Source organism: Lontra canadensis, unplaced genomic scaffold (assembly GCF_010015895.1).
Source record: "Lontra canadensis isolate GAN:19392208 unplaced genomic scaffold, GSC_riverotter_1.0 scaffold106, whole genome shotgun sequence".
Taxonomy (NCBI): domain Eukaryota; kingdom Metazoa; phylum Chordata; class Mammalia; order Carnivora; family Mustelidae; genus Lontra; species Lontra canadensis.
In genome coordinates, this window is record NW_022631100.1 from 5,864,005 (window position 1) to 5,885,382 (window position 21,378).

The following is a 21,378-nucleotide window of genomic DNA, read 5'->3' on the forward strand; positions in this document are numbered from 1 at the left end:
TGTGTTCTCCCTGCTGTGAAGACTAATGACTTCAAAGAGGGCATCCTGCCACGCTAGGGGCTTGCGTGGAAAATCTGACTGCAGTGTAATTAGGAAGAGGCTTGAGTGTAGGCCTCTATGTCCAACAGCACCCTCCTCTGCCTGCTGGAAAACATGGTGTGGGGAAGGGAGAGACAAAGCTTTTCAAGAGCAGGGTGTGTCTTCAGGATGACTGCTTTGAGGCTGATAAAGAGGGGAAAAACGTTCAAACCAAACCAAACCAACCAACCAACCAAACAACAAACCTCAGCCTGGGCAGGAACTACTGGTCAGTGGTCAAAATGGAGAGATTTTAAATAATAAAAGCAAGACCTCTCTCCTGAAAACCATCCCCCCAGCAGGAATCATGATGCCTGATGCTGACGCTGATTCCTATGTGTTAGATAATCTCGCTTTTCAGGATTCTCATTGACCTCTCAGCACCTTATGAGGTGGGTACTATTCCTATCATCCTTGTTTCACAGGAAGGGAAGTTACAGCGCAGACGGCTTATACAATTTGCCCAAGGGAAGTGGGTAAGGACTCAGGGGTTCTGTTGTACAGTCCTAACCAATACGTTCTATGGACTCAGTTCTTCATGTATTTAACGTCCTAATGAACTGGCCTCATAGGACTGTTGTGAAGATTGAAGAGGGCGTTTGGTAAAGAGGAAGTCCTTAGTGGAAGCGATGAGCTGTGAGTGGTCTCAGGACCCTCCTTCCTTCCTGCCCCCAACATAAATATCTTCCCTGTTATTCCATTTCTCATAATGCTTGAAATCTTACCAGTACCTACTCCATTTTTATTGAGCACCTACCATACACAAGAAACTGTGTACTTGAGAATGAGACTCAAAATTTAGCCTTTGCTCCAAAGGTCTTCTGGTTGGTCTACAAGGGGTCAAGACCAACTTAGGGATAGAAATAACAAGGCACATTGTGGCAACTGCCACGAGGTCTGAGGCAGCTCAAAGAAGGAGAAGATGGCTTCCAACTGGGGAATGAGGGAAGACTTTATGGAGGAGCAGGGATTTAGAAAGGCCCTTGGAGAATGGATAGAATTTACTGGAAGGGTAATGGAGGGAGTATCTGGAGAGGAAGAAGTGTCCTGAGTAAAAGTGGGGAGGGTGTCAAGTAAAAAGTTAAGGACAGTCAGGAGGCAAGCAGTTCAGCCAGGCTGGAAACAAACGCAGGGGCCTTGAGGGCTGGGAGGCCTTATCGTGAGAGGCCACATGGTAGCCACACTGGTCTTCATCCATCACACTGAGAGCCAAGACACAGGCTCAGACTGTTGGGGTCATTCCATCTCCCGCCATTCATTCCTACCTTGGGCTCTTAGGCACGTTATTGGACCCTTTGTGCCATAGGTTCCACATCTGCATGATGTGAGGAGGGAATGATATGAAAACTCATACAGCATTTACAAATAACGCCTTTACATAGAAAGCACCCAGTGAACATTACTCGTTATTATTTAAACGAGGTTACAGATACGGTGTCATGAAATATGAGGCATTGTTTGTGCCCTGGTAAGATTTCCATTCTAACGGTAGGTTATTCCCTATTTCTTTCTTTCTTTCTTTCCTTCCTTCCTTCCTTCCTTCTTTCCTTCTTTAAGATTTCTTATTTATTTGACACACAGAGAAAAAGAGAGCACAAGCAGGGGGAGCTGCAGGCAGAGGGAGAGGGAGAAGCAGACTTCCTGCTGAGCAGGGAGCCCGATGTAGGGCTCAATCCCGGGATTCTGGTATATGACCTGAGGTGAAGGCAGGCATTTAACGACTGAGCCATCCAGGCGCCCCGTGACTCTAACCCAACTTGCCAAGCTGATACTAAGATCATACCATTTGGTGGCAGTTCAAAGAAACTCAATGCCATTACTTGCTGAGAGCTCATATATTTTCTTTAACATTATTGAGTACAACATATTTTATTTATGTTTTCTTCATAAACCTTCTATCAACTCTATGAAGTAGATACTATTTCTTTTTTAAAGAATTTATTTATTTATTTGTCAGAGAGAGAGAGTGAGCACAAGCAGGCAGAATGACAGGCAGAGGCAGAGAGAGGAGCAGGCTCCCCGTCAAGCAAGGAGTCCGATGTGGGACTTGATCCCAGGATCCTAGGATCACGACCGGAGCCAAAAACAGCAGCTCAACAGACTGAGCCACCCAGGTGTCCCTGAAGTAGATACTATTCTTCTTATTTTTACGGATGATGAAGTTAAGACTCAAAAAAGTTATGAAGTCAGCCCAAAATACAGTGCTTTTAAATAGAAGAAATAAGATTTGAGCCCAAATCTCAGGCCAACAATACACTGTTCCCACCGAGCTCTGCTGCCCCCATACAGATAAAAATGTGAGCAGATGAACATTAATCCTCTTGGAAGTAAGGAATCCACAGCCTCCCAGTTCAGATGAAAGAGTTTGACCAAGGCTATAAATAAGTGAAGTCCAGTTAATGATACCCAAGCTTATCTCTGGAAAGAAAAACCTCTGAACATATTCCAGATGACCTTTATCCTAGGTCTAGTAGCTTGGGGAAGATGGATGGCCCCATCTCTCAAACATGAAGATGCCACTCCTGACCCATTGGGGAAAAGTTCTGAAATCTTTGCTAACAACGAGGACCTGACTAGGGGTTTTATTCTTCCATGATTATGCTGGTAGATGGGTAAATGCAATCCAGGTGTATGGTCCATGATGTAGGCTATGCCACGCCCCCTGCTACAGTAATGGGCCATCTTTTTTTTTTTAGATTTGTTTATTTGACAGAGAGAGATCACAAGTAGGCAGAGAGGCAGGCAGAAAGAGAGAGAGGAGGAAGCAGCTCCCTGCCGAGCAGAGAGCCCGACACGGGATTTGATCCCAGGACCCTGAGATCATGACCTGAGCCGAAGGCAGAGGTTTAACCCACTGAGCCACCCAGGCGCCCCAGTAATGGGCCATCTTGACTTGAACACATGGCCATGGTTCCACACTGGCCACAGCACAGAGCTAGTCAGTAGCAGACATCTGCCTCTGATGGACAGTTACCAGCTGGGGATCCCTAGGATATGTCTGAGTGCTTTTTTCCAACCTGGATTGGGCAGTAGCCAATGGCATTTACCATGCTTAGGTCCCCAACGAGGTCCCTCTAGTGGTTTGTCGCTTTCCCTAGGCCTCTACATCATTCTGAAAGAGATGCTTAACTACAGACTACATACTTGACATTGTTCTAATTCAGGCATCAACTCATGGATCCCCTGGCCCCAGAGCCTCGAGGCTGAACTGCAGCTTCTTTCCAGCTTCCATTTCATTTAGAGACTCTCTAGCCCTTGAGGGACTGGACACAGGAAAGTTCTCTTTAGGGACCCCAAGAGTCTCTTTTCTTGCCTCTGAGACTTTGCAATATTGCTACAATAGTCAAGAGATTCACCTGTGAAATGGGGCCATTAGTAATTTCTACTTCATAACATTGAAATGAGAATTACATGCATTGGTACGTGAAAAATACTGAGGAGAGGGGCTGGTGCATCACAAGGGCTATTTGTCAGTTATTATTATTACTAATATTATTATCAGTACTATTACTATAGCACTTGAAGGGCACAGTGTGTGGAGCACTATAATACCAGGCCTGCAAAGTACTGTGGCTCATTACACTGATGTTAATTCCACTCCAGGTAGGCTTTCAATGTAGACTGTGTTCCCATTTTTGACTATCCCACAATGGTGAGCTCTCACTCCATTTAAAGTCATGCTTCGATGAGGAGAAGATATTCGCAAATGACACTACAAAGGGCAGATATCCAAGACTTTATAAACTCAACACCCAAAAAACAGATAATCATGTCAAAAAATGGGCAGATGACATGAACAGACTCTTCTCCAAAGAAGACATGCAAATGGCTAGCAGACTCATGAAAAAATATTCATCATCATTAGCCATCAGGGAAATTCAAATCAAAACCACATTGTAACCACATTACACCAGTTAGAATGGCAAAGATTAACAAGACAGGGAACAACAAATGTTGGAGAGGCTATGGAGAAAGGGGAACCCTCTTACACTGTTGGTGGGGATGCAAGTTGGTGCAGCCACTTTGGAAAACAGTGTGGAGAGTCCCCAATTAGTTAAAAATGGAGCTACCCTATGACCCAGCAATTGCACTACTGGGTATTTACCCCAAAGATACAGATGTAGTGAAAAGAAGGGCCATATGGACCCCAAGTTCATAGCAGCAATGTCCACAATAACCAAACTGTGGAAAGAGCCAAGATACCCTTCAACAGATGAATGGGTAAAGAAGATGTGGTCCATACACACAATGGAGTATTAGGTCTCCATCAGAAAGGATGAATACCCAACTTTTGTAACAACATGAATGGGACTGGAAGATATTATGCTGAGTCAAGTAAGTCAAGCAGAGAGAGTCAATTATCATATGGTTTCACTTACTTGTGGAGCATAAGGAATAACATGAGGACATTAGGAGAAGGAAAGGATAAGTGAGTTGGGGGAAATTGGAGGGGAAGATGAAGCATGAGAGACTATGGATTCTGAGAAACAAATGGATTTTGAAGGGAACGGGTGGGTGGATGGGTGAGCCTAGTGGTGGGTATTAAGGAGGGCACGTATTGCATGGGACACTGGGTGTGGTACATAAACAATGAATTTTGGAACACTGAAAAAAAAAATAAAATCACCTTTCTCCTGTGGCTATAAACAAGGGAGTCTCTGCTGTGTGTCAGGATGGGGGGAAGTCCATGCTGAGAACTGTGGTCTGGACAGCCCCATGGGATCCTCCACCCTCAGGGCTTGCCTGGCACCCGGGCTTCGAGCAGCTGTCCAAGGTCCTGCACAACTGAAATCTGGGACTCTTCTACATTCAAGGGTCTTGTGTCCAAATGGCAAATTTGACTAGAAAGCCTGATTCAGGCTATATCTCCTCAGGCAAATGATGCTACTCTTGGTGTGGAAAACCTTGGGGAAGGTTAATAAGGTTAGTGGGAAGAAGACTATAAGGAGGAAAAAAACTATCCCAATGCTGAGCTATATCATAATTTAATAAGAGCCTAGATGTTGGCATCAGACACCAAGAACAGGTTCTGTTCATGACTCCATGACTCTGGTCACCGTACAACTGAGCCTCGAATAAAAATAGGCATCGTTCTCATTATACATACACATGTATGTGTGTGTGTACACGTGTGTCTATGTATAAAGCAGAGCAAGAGTTACAACACTATGAAGAGATTTTTGTTAAAAAAGGATTATACTTAAACAAACAAAACAAAAGGTCAGAATGAGTTCCCTCCAGGGAATGGTACTTCAGGTGGCTTAGATTTTCTTCTTTTTACTGCTTGCGTGTGTTTTTCCCTAGATTTTCTACCAATTATCTGCAATCCTTTTATTAAAAGGAAAAAATAAAGTAAAAAAAAAAACTGTTAGTGACAAAACGTCTGCTCTCCAATTTCCAAAATTATATGAAGTTAAAATTTCAAAAAGATAATTACAGCATGCATGTCTGAACAAGAATCCAAAATACTTAATCTAGGAAGGCTATGCCTTAAGATTATTTTTACTAAAATTGTTTTCACAGAAATCGTACGTAGAATAAACACTATTAACTACTCACCTCTTAACCAGTTCATAGAATTTTCATCAAGATTAGTGATTTTTTTTTAAAAAAAAGACTGAGTCCTGCATTATATACTTAATAAATGATAGCTATTAATCAGTATTACATGAGGGACCGCTAAAGTCTTCAGTGACACTGAGGTTGTATGGCATTAAATACTGTGCTAAATGTGAGGTTTGTTTTTTGCGGTTCACTCAGCCCTTTGCTACCCAGACTTATAGAGATGTTTTATTAGAGTCTGACCTGAATGCTAGACCCTGAACCACTTTCTTCTCTCCCCCAAAATCAGGTTAAAATTGAGGGTTTAGTAAGACATGAAGAATAACTTCCCCATGGCAAAAGTTTTAAGAAAAAGAATGTACCACAAAGACACTTTTAAAGCTTCCTTCCTTATCTTTTGCCTCCAAATTTTTTGATTATAAATGTAATACATGTTTATTGTTAAATTATGAAAGAGAACAAAAATATATACAGAATTGAGGGGAACAAGGGGAAGCAAAATTTTCGATGCATAGCAAAAGAAATTGGGAAGACATGTGCCAAAATGATAATGGTAGTTTTCTCTGAGCATGGGATAATGAGTGGATTTTTTTTTTCTATTTATTTTCAAGAAAAAAAAAAGATAAATAGCCAAGATCTCCAAAGCCGGGGGAAATGACAGCACTCTCAAATCTAGTATTCTTAGACTGATACCCAAGGAAGCTGAAGGTCCAGAGAGCATTCCTAGTGGAAAATATCCATGCATTCAGTAGAATATATAAATTCAGGACACTATCTGGAAAGCATGGGCAAGACATAAAACATTCATTTCTATAAAATTGAAACAATTTATCTTCCATTCTTGAGCAGATGGGAGGGTAAATTGAGGTTGATTTTTTTTTCACCCTGGTGGTCATGTTGGAGGAAATATGAGTGTTCCCGCCTCCGGCACTGTTTAAAATAAGTCTCTTGGTGCCGTGACTGGACTAGTCAGAGAGAACACAGTGGTAGCTTCACCCTCCTCCAGGGGGTATGCAGTACAGTAGGGCGGATGGCAGACACCTGTCACTCAGGGAAAAATGGGATGAGGAGGCCCCTCCACCCTGGGGTCAGGGGGAGGGAGAGGGGGAGGAGGACACCGAGAAACAGTTGGGGACCTCAGAATGTCCAGCTCTCATCTACCCCTGGTAACTGGCTTTCAGAGTGTTACCTGCTTTTCACACTGCACTCTCTTTGCAATCTGTTTACCTGACTGACTTAGCTCCAGTACCCACCGAGCACTGTCAAGCTTGGCCACCAGCTCTGTGACCTTAAGCAAGTTTCTTCACCTCTCTGGTCCTCAATTTCCCAATCAATAAAATGCAAGGATCCTTTAGATGTCTTCAGCCACAGCCCACAAACCCGTACTTATTTTCATTGCAGGAGATGGTGCAGTGGTAAGAGGGTGCCCTCCCGAGGGGTCTAGAGACTCCGGGGTCCAGCTCTGGGAGGTTTCTTAAGTCTGGCTATGCTTCAGAATCATTTGGGGGAATATTTTGTAGGTACAGATTTTGGAGCCTCTCCCAGACCTATGAAATTAAAATTTCCGGAGGTAGAAATCAGAAATCCATATTTTAAGTAAGCTCCCCAGATGATTCTTAAGTATTTGCTTCATGCACAGGCATCAGGGAGTCAATTACTAATGGCATATTTTGCTCTTGTATCACCTTTAGTAACCAAGGAGGTTATAGTTGCCTCTAAGAGGGGAGCAAAGGGCATCACCTAAAATGACCACAGTCAGGGTTAGCACAGCTCATTAAGTGTCTCTGTGCAAATTAGAAAAAGGTGCCCATCTGGACAAACATAGCCTTTGTCTCAGGGTTTGTTTGCCTTGGAAAGCACGGGCTAGGTTTCAGCCCTCAGTTTTTTACTAGCCAGATGTCTATCTATAATCTACAAGGTCCATCACTGTACTCAGCGGACTGACCACACACCTTTTGTGAAAATAGGTCAAGTCAACATGTTTGCACTTGAGAAAAGCCCTGAGGACGAGGTCCAGAGTCTCCCAAGCCAAGTGGGGGACCTGACCCTCTTGTGTCTGTTTTAAAGGTCCCGGTAGGTGGGGCTTCATATGCAACTGCTTGGTTCCTGCCTGCTTGTCCAGGGAGGGGTCAGCCCTCCTCCCACAGGACAACAGTTCAGCTGGAATCAGGTTACAGCGGGGTCTCTAAAGAGAGAGGGAACTAGGAACTTAATTCCAAGAGTGAAGATGAAGATCTGTCTCACATTGGAATGGGTGGGAGAAAGGACAGCCACATTGTCCTTGACTCCTGGGGAAGAGGTGGAAATGGAAACAAAGAACAAGGAGGGAAGAAAAGACGAATGAGAAATAAGGGGCCAAATAAATACACTGGGAACCCTTGTTAGGAATATGTGAATAAGTTTAAAGTAATTACAAAGATTGACACACGCATACACACAGAAACAGAAAAAAGGAGAACAAAAAGAGCTAATGGGAAGATAATCCCATTTGTGCATGGCATGGCAATGACAGGTGCTGGCATGGACAATGCCGACAGGGCTGGAGGGCAGGGTGAAGGGCACCCAGAGATAAAAAGAGCAGTGCCAGGCTGGCCTGCAAATCTTGTCTGAGGGGTTGGGGGAACTCGACTGGGGCATTGGTGACACAAATCAGCGACACGTGGGTGGGAAAATAAAAGCCAGACGATGATCTAGAAATGGACAGAGAGAAGTTGGGAACTGTCATATGTCACCCAGGACTGTCTGACTCCAGCTGAGTCACTTCTAAAGAGACTTTGGGCAGGTCAAAGAGGCCAAACACCACCCAAGACCCGTACTTGGGATCAGAGATGCACCCCAGCGTTGCAGTTACTGCCCTCCAGTGGCTGGACATTTACCCTCTGATTTTCAGAGAGCTGAAAGGAGGCCTTTGCTCAGTTGTAGAAGGGCAGGAGGTGAGGACAGGTTTGTGGTTCATTTTGAGTCACCGGGGGTGTCTGGTTTCTGCTCCATACCTAGAACCCTGAGGCAGGTGCATCCTCTCCACTGGTCTCTGGTCATCGTACTGAGGGTTGTCTCCAGGGAAATGTTCCGAACGGCATCATTCAGGCAGTCCCAAATATAATTACTGCCATCAAGGACGTATTTTGAGCACAACAGAGGGGTTGAGGACAACCTTGATAGACACCGTCCTCATTCTTGGCTTGAAAAGGAAACTGGATTCTATGGGGTGAGACATTTGCTCCTTATATGGATTTAGAATCCCCAGGCAGTCCCTCCTGGGAGGGGGCAGCAGGGAGAAGAGGTAGAAATAGAAGAAGATAACAGGAAGCACCTGGCACAATGGAAGGGACAGATGAAAGCGGTGTGGGCTGTAGAGCGGAAAAAGTACGCATGCGCATATGCGCACATGCGCACATGTGTCCTTATCTGGGGATATGATGGTAAACGTGTTGGCTCCTGAGTAGGCAGTGAGAGAAGGTTCTGATTCCTGACAACAGCTTCTAAAACCACAGAGAACACCTGTTCATTTCCCATTGCCAGCTCTTCCCGTCTCCTGAATTATCACTTGATCACCATCCTTCAGCATGGAAATCTAGTGATATACCAGGGTCCTTTAGTGAGAAATCTCCTTGGTGTTGCCCTCTGTACCTGAGAATCCAGAATAAGAAATCAGACTATTGTTTAGAAAGAATATTCAAATGCATGAATTTTATGTAATGGGGTGTTCTGAAAAATGTAGCTAGAAGCCCCTGGGGTACACTTTTAATTTAACAACAACAAAAAACTTCTGATAGCTTTTCTTAATAATCTCCAAAGGAGCTAAATAAATTTTTTTTTCTTCTATAATATGTTCCTGTAAATCAATCTCTCTTGCTTCCTTCACCTTCATTTATTGGTTTCATTTCTTGTTAGAATTCTCAACTTGTACTTGTTGTCAAGCAAATACTAGATATATACTCTAACAGTCTCTCTCTGTATCTATAAAGCCACAATGATAGGAGGCTGAGCAATTTCTAGTGAATTCATGGCAGGTTAGACAGAAGACCTGGTAAAGCCCCATGCTGGGGGTAGGACCCTTTTATATCCTAAGTCCTCTGTGGGACAACTCTGTCACCAGGAATGCTGTGGCAGGAAATGATTGATTTTGTTGCCAACCGTGAAGACCAAAAATATAATTTCAAATATCCCATGTTCTTTTAATAACTCATTAGAAATCTGTCATCTGTGACTTTGTTTAAATCTTTTGGAAGCCTTTTTTTTTTTTTTTTTAAATTTTAGTGAATAGGAGCTTCTTATATAATGAATTCAGTAATTTTACAACTGGTGACCTGACCCAGTCACCTGGGTTCACAACAGTGACTAGCTTCACCTCCCAGATCCACTCACACATTTCTCAACATGGCATTTTTGGCAGAACCAGAGTCACCAAGAAATGGTTGCAACCCCCATTACTCACATGCCTCACACACATGGTGCCTGATTCTGTCATTCTTTGTTGTTTTCTCTTAAAAACTTGTTATCTACAGAATAATGTTAGGACTAGGTTTTACTTACAGAATCCAGATAAATACAAATTTAGATAGTCTCAAGAGGTTTTGAGTGGGTTTGTTTTGCTTTTTGTTTTCTTTTTAGGGTTATTTTAATTTATGTAATTTTTTAAAAAACGATTTTACTTATTTATTTATTTGAGAGAGAGAGAGATCACAAGCAGGGCAGAGGAGTAGAGAGAGAAGCAGACTCCCCACTGAGCAGGGAGCCAAACGCAGGACTCATTCCCAGGACCCGGGTATCATGACCTTAGCTGATGGAGATGCTTAACTGACTAAGCCACCCAGGTGCCATATTTTATTTTGAAGGACCCAGAATGATAACGTATAGTGAGGGACGATTCCACCAAATATACAGACAGCTTGGAACTTCTCCCCTCTGCTAACAATTTTAGGGTCACCTACATGGAATTTCAGCATCCAAAGCCTTAGAAAGCAAGAGCTCCTCCAGAGCTAGGCTTTACCCACTTTATCAATCTCTTCTCCTGTCTCTGTAAACTGCACTCTTAAGCTACACTGGGCTATTTATTTGCTAGTCCTAGAGAAGTCATGCTTCTTAGGTCTCCAGGCTCTGACATATGCTGTTCCCTTTGCTTAGAATTTCCTTGATCAGCCTACGAAATTTCTCCATAACATTCCATTCTAGGTTCTTAGATGTCACCTAAGTCACCCCTTCAACTGTAATCACATAGACCTTTCTTTCTTTTAATAGGTTTTAGAATTTATTGTCATTTTCCTCTTATGTACCCATTATCTATCTAGACTGGTAGTTTTTCCAGAACAGAGACCACATCTTTTAATTAGCAATCTAGTTTATCCTGGCACAATAGGTAATCAACTGAGTATTTGCCAAAAACGTAAATGAGTGAGCACATGAATGATGGTGTGCAGGGCTGAGAGCATCTGTATGAATAAACCTGCTCCCCTACACACACACACACACACACACACACACACACACACACACCACGCATGCGCATACCACGTACCCACGCACACCGGCTCAAAGGTGCACACGCACACACGGTCTCAGTAACCTGGAGCACCAGGGAGGGGCTGGGTAAACTTGGAGGTGTAATTTTTTGTATTAATGTCCTTAATCAATTTTCTTCCTTGTCTGAAAGTCATGAAAGCTTATTGCTACTTTTCTCCTCATACATTAACCTAGATTTTTCACAGGGGAATTCATTTTCAATATCACTGGCCTGGGATTTGCTTGTTCTACTTCAAAAGAATGTTCAGCTATTTTTATGTATGCAATACAAGGATATTAGGTGAAAAATATAAATACCTACACATGCTGCTTCCCTTCGACTTCTGGAACATTAAATATTCAGGAAAATCAGGCCCGCCATCGATTTTTCCATAATACCCCAATACGTATCATTAGTTGGAAATCTGTCAGGCCGGTTTCCATTCAAGTGACAGACTTCACGTTCAAATCAATTTCGATTAATTTTGTAAGAATCATTTAGAGAAACGTGGCATCAGACCCCCAATTTAAATCAAGATGTATGGCATCCTCCACTTTTCATTTATCTTGTCATTTTATGAGGGAAATGCAGTCTTTTGTCTGGCATTTTTTATATACATATAAACCCATGCTGCTTATCACTCCTGGTTCCATTATCCCCAAGATAGTCACTTTTTTCCCTTCTAACAGTTGCTCCATTATTTTATTAGTGTCCAAAACGAGACCTCGCAGACAGTGATGATCAGAGAATAATGGAAATTAGAGATGGAAATGACAGATTAGGTCTCCTTGTCTGTTTCCTGGGGCTAATGTGCCTGTCAGTCTGCAACTCGGTGCTTTAGCCTGTCTTATTTTAAATGACACCAACATGGGGCCTCCACTGAGTCCCTGGAGGCTCTTGTCTACATCCTAAGACTGCCTCTACAACGCAGCCAGAGGGGATGATGAACGCTTGTGCAATTACCAAGTGAAGCCAGGCCCGTCCTCTCATGATCTGTCTGCAAGGCGAGGGACATGGAGGCTTGAGCGATTAGCCACCAAATCCAATCACTGCAGAGGGCCAGCCTGGATCATTCAGGGCAAAAAGCAAAATTATATTTTGTCATTTTCTTCAGCAGCACGTTTGCAGGCTAAATGATAGAGAGTTGGTTATCCATCACCCTTTACAACATTTTACTCAGAATCATGGTGAACCGAGATGCTCGGCCATCACTAGGGCTAAAATCCTGGCTCCCCATCTGCAATGCAAACGTTTCAGGGGTCAGAGAGGGAGGGGACTAAGGTGACTCTAAACAGCGCATGGGTCTCTGTATTCATACCCTGCCCGACATCTATCAGCCAAGTCCTCGGCCCTCCCCACCCGTCTTTCAACAACACACAACCTCACGTGTATTTATACCCTTCTACAAACATCTTCCTCCAAATCGGGGGGACTGCCTCTCTGATGTGATCTCAAGTTCAATGGAAACAGGGCAATCCTTCATTTCCACCAACAGAAAAATTTCATGGCATTTTGACTTCCTCAAGTTTTCTGACCTGTGACTCAGATTTCCTTCCCCTAACTTCATTCTCTTGTCCTTATTCCTCAACCTCAACCTGTTCCAGAACATTTGCACTCTTCTAACATCGATGGGCATCTATCATACCTTGACTTAGTCATCAGCTGACCAGTTCTCCGAGTTGAGTCCTTCTATCCTTCATCATAAATCACTCCCTTGGGCTCTTCAATCATTTTTATTGCTCTTCTCCAAACTCTCACCCATTTGTCTCCATTTTTATTGCTGAGAGAGTCCAGAACTACACTCACTATTCTAGGCTTGGTCTCATCAGAATCCTACAAAGGGGGCAGATCATCGACCTCGGGGATAGCAGTGCTCCATGGTAATGTATGAAATGATGGTGGAGCCTTTTTTTTTTTTTCCACCTTGTCAGGCTGCAAACACATTTCCAACCTGCACAAAAGCAATCACTCTCAGGTGGCTTGTGCCTTGATTTCTTTCTAGTGTTCCCTGTTCCATCGACTGCTATTATTAGAGTTTACTGATCCCTTTCTCTTCTCACCCTGCTCCACGAACGAGCCAATGCAGAAAGCAAGCTCTTGGCACCCAAAACAGAGTAGAAAGTTGCCTCTAGAAAGCAAAGGACGACGTGCAGTCCTGATGGCTGACGGCCATGTGAATGATCTCCGTGCTGAGATCACTGAATCATACACTTCAAATGACTGAAATGCTCAATTTTATGGGATGTAGATTTTATCACAATAATTTTTTTAATGTAAAAATAATAATAATAAAAGGACAAGGCAAGACAAGGGAACTCTTATCCCAGTCACGTGTGCTTGGGGGAAAGCAAAGGTCTCAGGAAGAAAGGATGACTGGGGACCTAGCAGGAGTACTGTGACTCATTGTGGAGCACTCCCGCATGTCACCCTTGCTAAATGAGGTGGGGAAATTACGTTTCTCCTCATGTCCGTCTCTCAAAGCTCCTCGAGCTCTGGGAGAGCCACAGGGGAGCCTGCGCGGCTTCGTGCCTCTCCAACAAAATCCTCAGCTAAGCTCTGCCTGTGGAAGCCTGGTGACTGGCGGTGGAACGAGAAAGAAGGCAGGGACAGCTTGATTTTTCAGATCCCAGCTGGAGGCTGTGGGGCTGCGAGTCAGAGGCATCATCTCTGAACTCATAAATGGAGAAAAAGATGACACGGACGTCACTGGGATGGTATAAATATGGAAATGCACAGTGACATTTTTACCCATTTGCGATTCAGAATATAACCACCCTTTAGCTGCGTTCCCCTCCATGCAATTTCTCCGCGTCTTGTCTGCGCGAAGAAGGGTGACAGCTGGGACTGGCTCGCTTGCCATCCCCTGCACTTACCCCTGGTTTGTGCCCCATTCATTCCTAATGCAAAGGTGCTTGTGTACAGGATCCTTCATGTAACCTTCGTAGCAGAGGCATTCCCCTTAGAAGCAGGGCAGGAAGAAAAAACAGGAAGCAATTGATTAACATGTCTGTTCGAGAAAATGAATATGAAATGATTACATGAAACTCTGACTCTAATAGTGGTGTGGATGAAACAATAAATCCCATTATGCCACACATCCCCATCTCTGCCGCCCACGTGAATGAACACACCCTCCATCTCTCCATTTGCTACCATGGGCTGAGTTTCACTAGTAGAGGAACCCAACATTTACAAAGAACCTACAAATGTGCTCCGTAAAAACAAAGACCAAAACGCTTTGAGCAAAAGGGCTTTTTCATCCTTATTTGCCTGGTGCCCCGTCTCCTGCAAGACACCTATTAGGTGAGCAAGGAGTGTTTAAAGAGCACCTAAGTGACTTATTTCACCAAATATTTCTAAGAAAATTGAAAAGTAGGCATTATTAGCTATGCCATGCTGATAGGGGAAACTGAGGCTCAGAAAAATGAAGGGATCTAGAGACAGCTTATAAAGTGCAGTTAATATTTGAATCTATGACTCTGACTCTGGACCTTAATTTCCACCACGCCATGCTGTTCACCCACAGAACCACCACATGGTTCAAGGAGGCCACTCATACCTATTATGGTTTTTGTAGGAACTCCGGGTTTTTGTTTTTAAATGAAAATGGCTAATGATTTTGGAGCTGTTAAACAGAAGAACCTCCCACAATTCTCTATCTATATTGCTCTGCTTCATTACCACTAGTTACTCCATTAATACACCAAGGGGTTCACAACCCCTCTGGAATTGTATGCAAAACTGTATATGCATGTATGTGCGTCTTCCCACAGCAGGATTCCATGGCATTCTTCTGATTTACAAGCAAATTCAAGACCCCCCAAAGATTAAGAATCATTGCCTGCCTTAGCGCTGATCTTGAAAAAAAAATTGCTCCTGCTCCCTTATATTAATAATTTGTTATGTAATGTTATGTATCCCTAAACTGCTGAGACCAGTCCTACTACAGCACTAGTGTTAACTCTTCACTGGCTGGTTAATTTGCACGTCGTGTAAAAGAACAGGGTGTGACTTCCTTTAATCTGTAAATCACAAAAGTGGCTTGCCCTAAGGAGACAAGGGGCATACAGTTCCTTCATCTTTCTAGAGCAAGAGACACTTAGAAAAGGATACACCTAGAATAATAGCTTTGAGGGCTATTTTCTTTTTTCAAAGACAAAAACCAACAAAAATGAAGCAAAGGGGCCCCACAGTTATGAGGGAAGGGATTGGGTAGGTTATAAAGAAATGAGTTTTTTGTTAGGATCTAAGCTTAGCCATCCTTTCAAGATGGACCTCTAAGGTACTCCCCATCGGGGCCCACTACTAGATAACACTCATATTCATCCCCCCACACCTGCTTAGCTCGAGGTGCTGAGGAGTGAAGCGAAAACTAGCGATTTCTTAGTCTGTGGGGGCTTCACACAGACTATGAGGTCAGTACAAGACAGTGTGGGACACTCAGGCTTTACATGAGCTAGATTTGCCACAGGCTCAAATTCACCAGTTTCAGGGCTACTGAGCTGTACCCAGGAATCATCAGGGAGCTAGGGTTGGAACCAGGAAACCAAAGTCTGAAACTAGGTAGGTGATAATAAAGCTTTCAGATGAAAGCTGTTTCTCTGGGAGAAGGAAAGATAAAGAAGGCAAATACCAGAGGCCTATAAAAGAAGGAAATCACCAAGGAGCCAGGCCTCCTATCTTACCAATTTCAAGGAAAGCAGGGGTTCAAGACTAGAAGCTACACAGGGGCAGGAAAAAGGTTCACTTTTCTGCACGAGTAGCGATTTTTGTTCGTAGAGTGTAATGGAAAATTAATTAACTTAAAATTTTGCCCTACATTTATAAATAACACCACTACCCCCACTCTCAAGATAGAGAAATCAAAGGCGATTAATGGGTAGAGGGCACAGACCTCCTTCTCCCTTCAGAAGATCATCTCCCAATTGTCCTTGTGCAACATTAAAAAGCAGGAAGTAACCTCAAGAGGTTGTCAGACCCATCACTCTGACTCTCGGAGGGGTCTTGGCTGGAGGCCTTGCCCTAGAAATGAGGACTGACAAAAAAGGGAGTCCTTCCACGTTTGATAGCTAGTTGCCACAAAACGTGTAAAAAATAAATGCACTAACAACTCAGAGTTCACGCAGAGCCTGATTTTCCTAACGACGGTGATTCGTACCCTTTGTAAAACGCATGTACCTTTCTCAGATTGCCTTCAAAGTCATTATCTCCTTATGGGTTCCATCACTCAGACTATGTGGGGACACTGCTGACAAGAGAGAAAGCTTTCCTCCGTATAATGTCACGTGCAGCCCAAAGTCAGAGCAACGGAGACATTTTCAAACATATCAGGCTAGAGGCGGAGGATAGCCAAAATCTGCCTCCCAAATGATCCTCATTTCCGGAACCCACCAAACGTTCCCCCCTTCTGCCTTCCTCCTCAAAACCAGTTTGGCCATCTACACGGAAAGGAGTTCAGACTTGAGGAGGAAAGTTGCTATGGCAACCGAATGCTAACTCTTGACTTTAAGAGGGGTTTCGTGCGAACACAAGCTCCGACTGTTAGCTGTGAATTTTAAAGACCCCGCAAGGGTGTTGGATGCCCTCCTAAGCTAGAAGTGTTACAGTCTCTGCATCTGCTGTGACAGATGGCGGGGAACACATGACGTGCCGACTCGGTGGCGGTGTTCGCAGGAATCCAATGGAGAGACGTGTCACGGCCACGGAGAGGAGCCCAAGCGGGAGGGAGTGTGCCCTGCAGGAGACACGCACGGGTGAGCACACTGCCAGAGTGTAGAAGCCCACCAAGGGACGATGGAGGTGATCCAGGGAGGGCCAGGAAAGGGCTACCCTTGATTTGTGCTTGGCACCCAAGGTCAGACGCCTTGAAGTAACCCATACGGCACCGTGCCTCCCCTCATTTCCCATTCCACAGGTGAGGGACTGGGGTGCAAATCTCATCAAAAGATTAAGGAAAGACCTTGAAGCTGGGCTCCTCAGACACGGCTGGGCTGGACTTGACAGGGACAAAAGACCGAGACACCTATCCTTCAGGTGGCGGTTGGCTTTTATTAAATGGAATTGGGGGCTGCGCTTCCTCTAAAGAGGGAAATCTCTGGAAGACATCTGGACTTGGGTAATCTCTAACTGCCTGGCCTCCCTCCCTGTGGAGACATCAGGCAAGAGGCAGGCCCAGAGTCAAAGAGCCCCACATGACTCTGGGAGGGCAGACAGAGGGAAGTACGCCAAGGTACGTCCTGAAGGAAGGTGCTTTAAATGAGCCACAAAAGGGAGTCTGGAAAGAGTGGGTACAAAATGGGAGCTGTGCTACCCTGCCAAACTGAGCTCGAGAGAAACAGAGACAGAGAGGCAGAGAGGCAGTGGTTCAGACCGAGGAAAGGGGAAGAAGGCTAGACTTGAGTCTAGAAAATTGGTCCAACGCCCCTCGCCAAATCTTATGTATTTCTCTGTGGCCAGGACTGGCCTCTAGAAAGATCTGGGGTAGAAGTGATTTCTGTGGATGGCAACTGAAATTTGCTTTAGCTTGGGAGCCTGTGCTCCTTGCAGACCCATAAAAGCTACATATCTTGAAAAGGGCAGTGAGGGTCTGTGGCCAGGGCTGGTGGGGGGGCTGTGAAATCAAGCAGGTGTGTGAACCCTCCTCGGCAGCCCAACAGGCAGAACGAAGCCTGAGAATGGAGGGTTAAAAACGCTGCTAAAAACGGTTAGTCTGTGTTTCCATCAAAAGCTAAGCAAGTGAGCAAACAGACGAGCATAAGAAAAACCCATAGAAGGCACAGAGAAGTCAATCTCTGGCTGGATTCAGCCAGGGCACGAAGCCATATTCAACCTCAGCGGTTGGCTGTTAGCCCACCTGGGCCAGAGACACACCTAAGGTCACAAAGCTGGGAGGAGAATGTCAGTGTGCAGTTGGCCAAGACTTCCAGGCACCAGGCTTACAGTTCTAGCTACATCACATCCCTCCCAAATCGTGTGTCACTAGAATGTAGAAGGAAAACGGATCAGCAAGCTTCCTCCAGCTCTAGTTCTTCCATAGACTCCTGACACGTCTTTGAAGGGTCTTTGTGGTCTCCCTAAACAGGGCTGGGGAGCTACAAAGAGGAGCATAACGACGCTTGTCCTTTCTCTGCCCTTTTTCTCCTCCTGTTTCCACAGGAACCATGACAATGATCACAAACCCAGTGGCTGAAACAATACTAATTTATTTTCTTACATTTCTGTAGGTCAGAAGTCTGACATATGTCTCACAGGGCTAAACACAGTAAGTCCATAGGGCTACGCTCCTTTTCAGAGCCTTGAGTGGAGAATCCATTTCCTTGCCTTTTCCACCTTCCTTCTGGAAGCCGTCCCATTCCTTATGGCGGGCCCCCTTCCTCCAGCTTCAAAGCCGGCAGTGGCTGCTGGAGTCCTTCTCATGTCTCAGCTCGTAGGGTCTGGCCGCTGCCTCTGCCTCCCTCTTCCACTTTGAAGAACCCTTGTGATTGTACTGGGGCCGTCTAGGTGATCCAAGATACTCTCCTCATTTTATTTTTTTAAAGATTCACTTATTTATTTGAGAGAGAGAGAGAGAGAGAGAGCTGGAGCAAGTGGGACAAGGGGCAGAGGGAGAGAATCTCAAGCAGACTCCCCACTGAGCAGGGAGCCCAGCTCAGGGCTCGATCTCACAACCCTGAGATCACAACCTGAGCTGAAACCAAGAGTCAGATGCTTCACCAATTGAGCCACCCAGTCACCCCTACTCTCCCCATTTTGAAGCCACTGGTTTAGCAACCTCCATTCATCTTTGCCAGGTAACGTAACTCATTCACAGGTTCTGGGGATGAGGAGGAGCCCACTGTCAGGGACCCAATATTCTGCCTACCACAGCTGCTCTTCTGGACCACAGTGCAGGTGATGAGTAAATACACGCTTCACTCTGGAACCCTCTGGAAGGTTGCCTGAGGATAGCTCCAGGCCCCCGAGGACGCTCCTTTGCAGGGAATGAGCGTGTGTGTTTGTGTGTTTGTGTAGCGCATGCGTGAAGAAGTACACACGTGCCCTTGCACAGCTCCACATCTCCATATGGGCAGACCCCTCGGCATGGCTGGGAAAGCACATGTCCCAACACTATGACATTTCCAAGTGAGTTAGCTGGAGGGATGCAAAAATAACGTCGGCTTGACTTGCAGCCAATTCCCACACTCAGCTCTTTGGAGGAAGGCTCCGGGATGGAGTGTGGGAGGCGATAAAGTTTCTCAGTGATGAGCGTGTGGGCTGACCACATCATCCCATGTGCGGGAAGAAAGCAGGGTAGGGAGGGGGAGGGCTTCCATTTCCAGCATTAATGGGAATAAATGTCTCCGCAGCAGCCTTCCTCGGCTGCTCCCCCAAAGGAAGATGTTGCACCTTAGTCTCCGGTGTGGGGTGTGGGTTCCTATCTGCGGTCTCCCCCCTGGCCTTCCAGCTGGCTATTTGTTAATCGTCCCAGAGACTGGGAAACCACTGGCAGAGGAGGGCTTCCCAGAGCCATTTTCAGCAAGAATTAGAAACGAGATGTCTGGGAAGACTGAAGAGGCAGGTGATGGGAACTTCACTGTGGACAAGCAGGCGCCCCAACTCCTGGCTCGGGAAGCATGCTCAGTACTGAAGGCTGCTTCCATAGCCTTCAGGGACAAATATGTTGGATCTGACTTGGCTGGGGAAGTCACACAACCCTTGATAATCCCACCTGTGTTCAGACTTCATGATGGATGGAACACAGACTGTATGCCTTGGGAAGCCAGGGGGCTTTAGGTGAGTTATGTACATTCTTGGGACAATTCACATATTGATCTAAAGGAGATCATTTCTAAGACCCCTCCATGCTCAAAACACCAATCCTTTCTCTCCCCACATGTAATCACAAGTGCTTCCTGTTCTTTAAAACCTCAGGAAAACCTTCCAAGGCCCTCTGGGGATCAGGCTTGTCTCAGAAGTGAGTTTAAGCACTGAGCTTGTCCCAGGATCTCCCACTCTGAGTCAACCAAGGGGGGACCAGAGACCAGCTCAGGCACACGGAGAGGCCCTGCCTTGGAGATGAGCCCTTTTTTCCTTTCTCCCGAGCACACTGGCTTTTGGGCATGGTGCACAGCCCATCTGTTTGATTTGGTGTTTGCCTGACAGCGTGGGAAGAGCAGTAAGCAAGCACAGTCTTAGACATCAGATGTTTAAAATGCTATACTTTCTCTTCCATATGGGGGTCTGGAATCCCTATGACGGGTCCAGGTGACAACAGCCCTTAGACCTAAGAAGGTGAACTTTGGATGTTGTAGCTGCCCGCTACTCTCCCAAAGGCACACCACAATGCATCATAACAGAAGCAAGGCTCTGTCCCTTGGACTCAAATGTTACTAATATCCCTCCACCCCAGCACCTGAAGAAAATGTACCTGTAGGGGTAGGTGTGTGCACTGTGTATGTGTGTATGTACATGTGTACTCTGTGTGTGCACAAGTGTGCACGTGTGTGCATGTGTGTGCCTATGTATGTGTGTATATGCATGTGTATATGTGCACATTTGTGCATGTATGTGTATATACGTGTGTGTGTGTGTGTGTGTGTGGTGGAGGAGAAGGGGCTGTGCATGAGATACAGAGAGCTGGAGGAATTGGCCCCCCGCTCCCAACATTTGCCCTGGGTGTCTTAGCTGTCATTACAAGCCTTCCTTTATTCTGGAGCATCACGCTGCTCTGGGAAGCATCTGTCTGTGTTACTGAATCTAAAAGACCCAGATCTTGATGGAGATTGTTAGAGATGAACCCTCTTCTACAAGGAAAGTGCACAGCAACCTGGAAGGAGGGACCCATACTCCTCGGGATCGTGGAGCTCACAAGCTCAGGGCGTACCCCCACACGTGTCTTGTCCACACGTGGACCCTCTCGGGGAAGCCCCAGCCCCATCTCATAACATGACAGCCTGAGCAATGTCTCTCCCCTTGGCCCCAGTAATCTCTCTCCTAGGATTTCTCTGAAGATATTAACTTCACCTGTGCCCTGCATTTATGTGGAAAGATATTCATTTTGGTAGTATTTGTAAAAATTAAAAATTTAAAGCATCCTAAATGTCAACGAATAGGGAACTATTTAAATGAGCTATGATATGGCCATACAATGGAATACCTAATAGTCATTAAAATTATGTTATTGAGGAATATTTAACGGTTCTGGAAAATTTTCACGATAGAATGTGAAGTGAAAAACTCAAGAAAGAGCTACTGGA

General features: G+C 45.1%; 1 protein-coding gene across 2 annotated transcripts in view; it reads right to left on the minus strand.

The window, feature by feature from the left end:
- The window catches only part of ASTN1 (astrotactin 1), a 310,433-nt gene that overhangs the window by 137,111 nt on the left and 151,944 nt on the right, over positions 1-21,378 (minus strand). For both annotated transcript variants that reach the window (XM_032838732.1, XM_032838731.1), the window contains exon 8: positions 14,017-14,101. In XM_032838732.1, the coding sequence (XP_032694623.1) occupies positions 14,017-14,101 (85 nt within the window). The remainder of the gene's footprint in view (positions 1-14,016; positions 14,102-21,378) is intronic.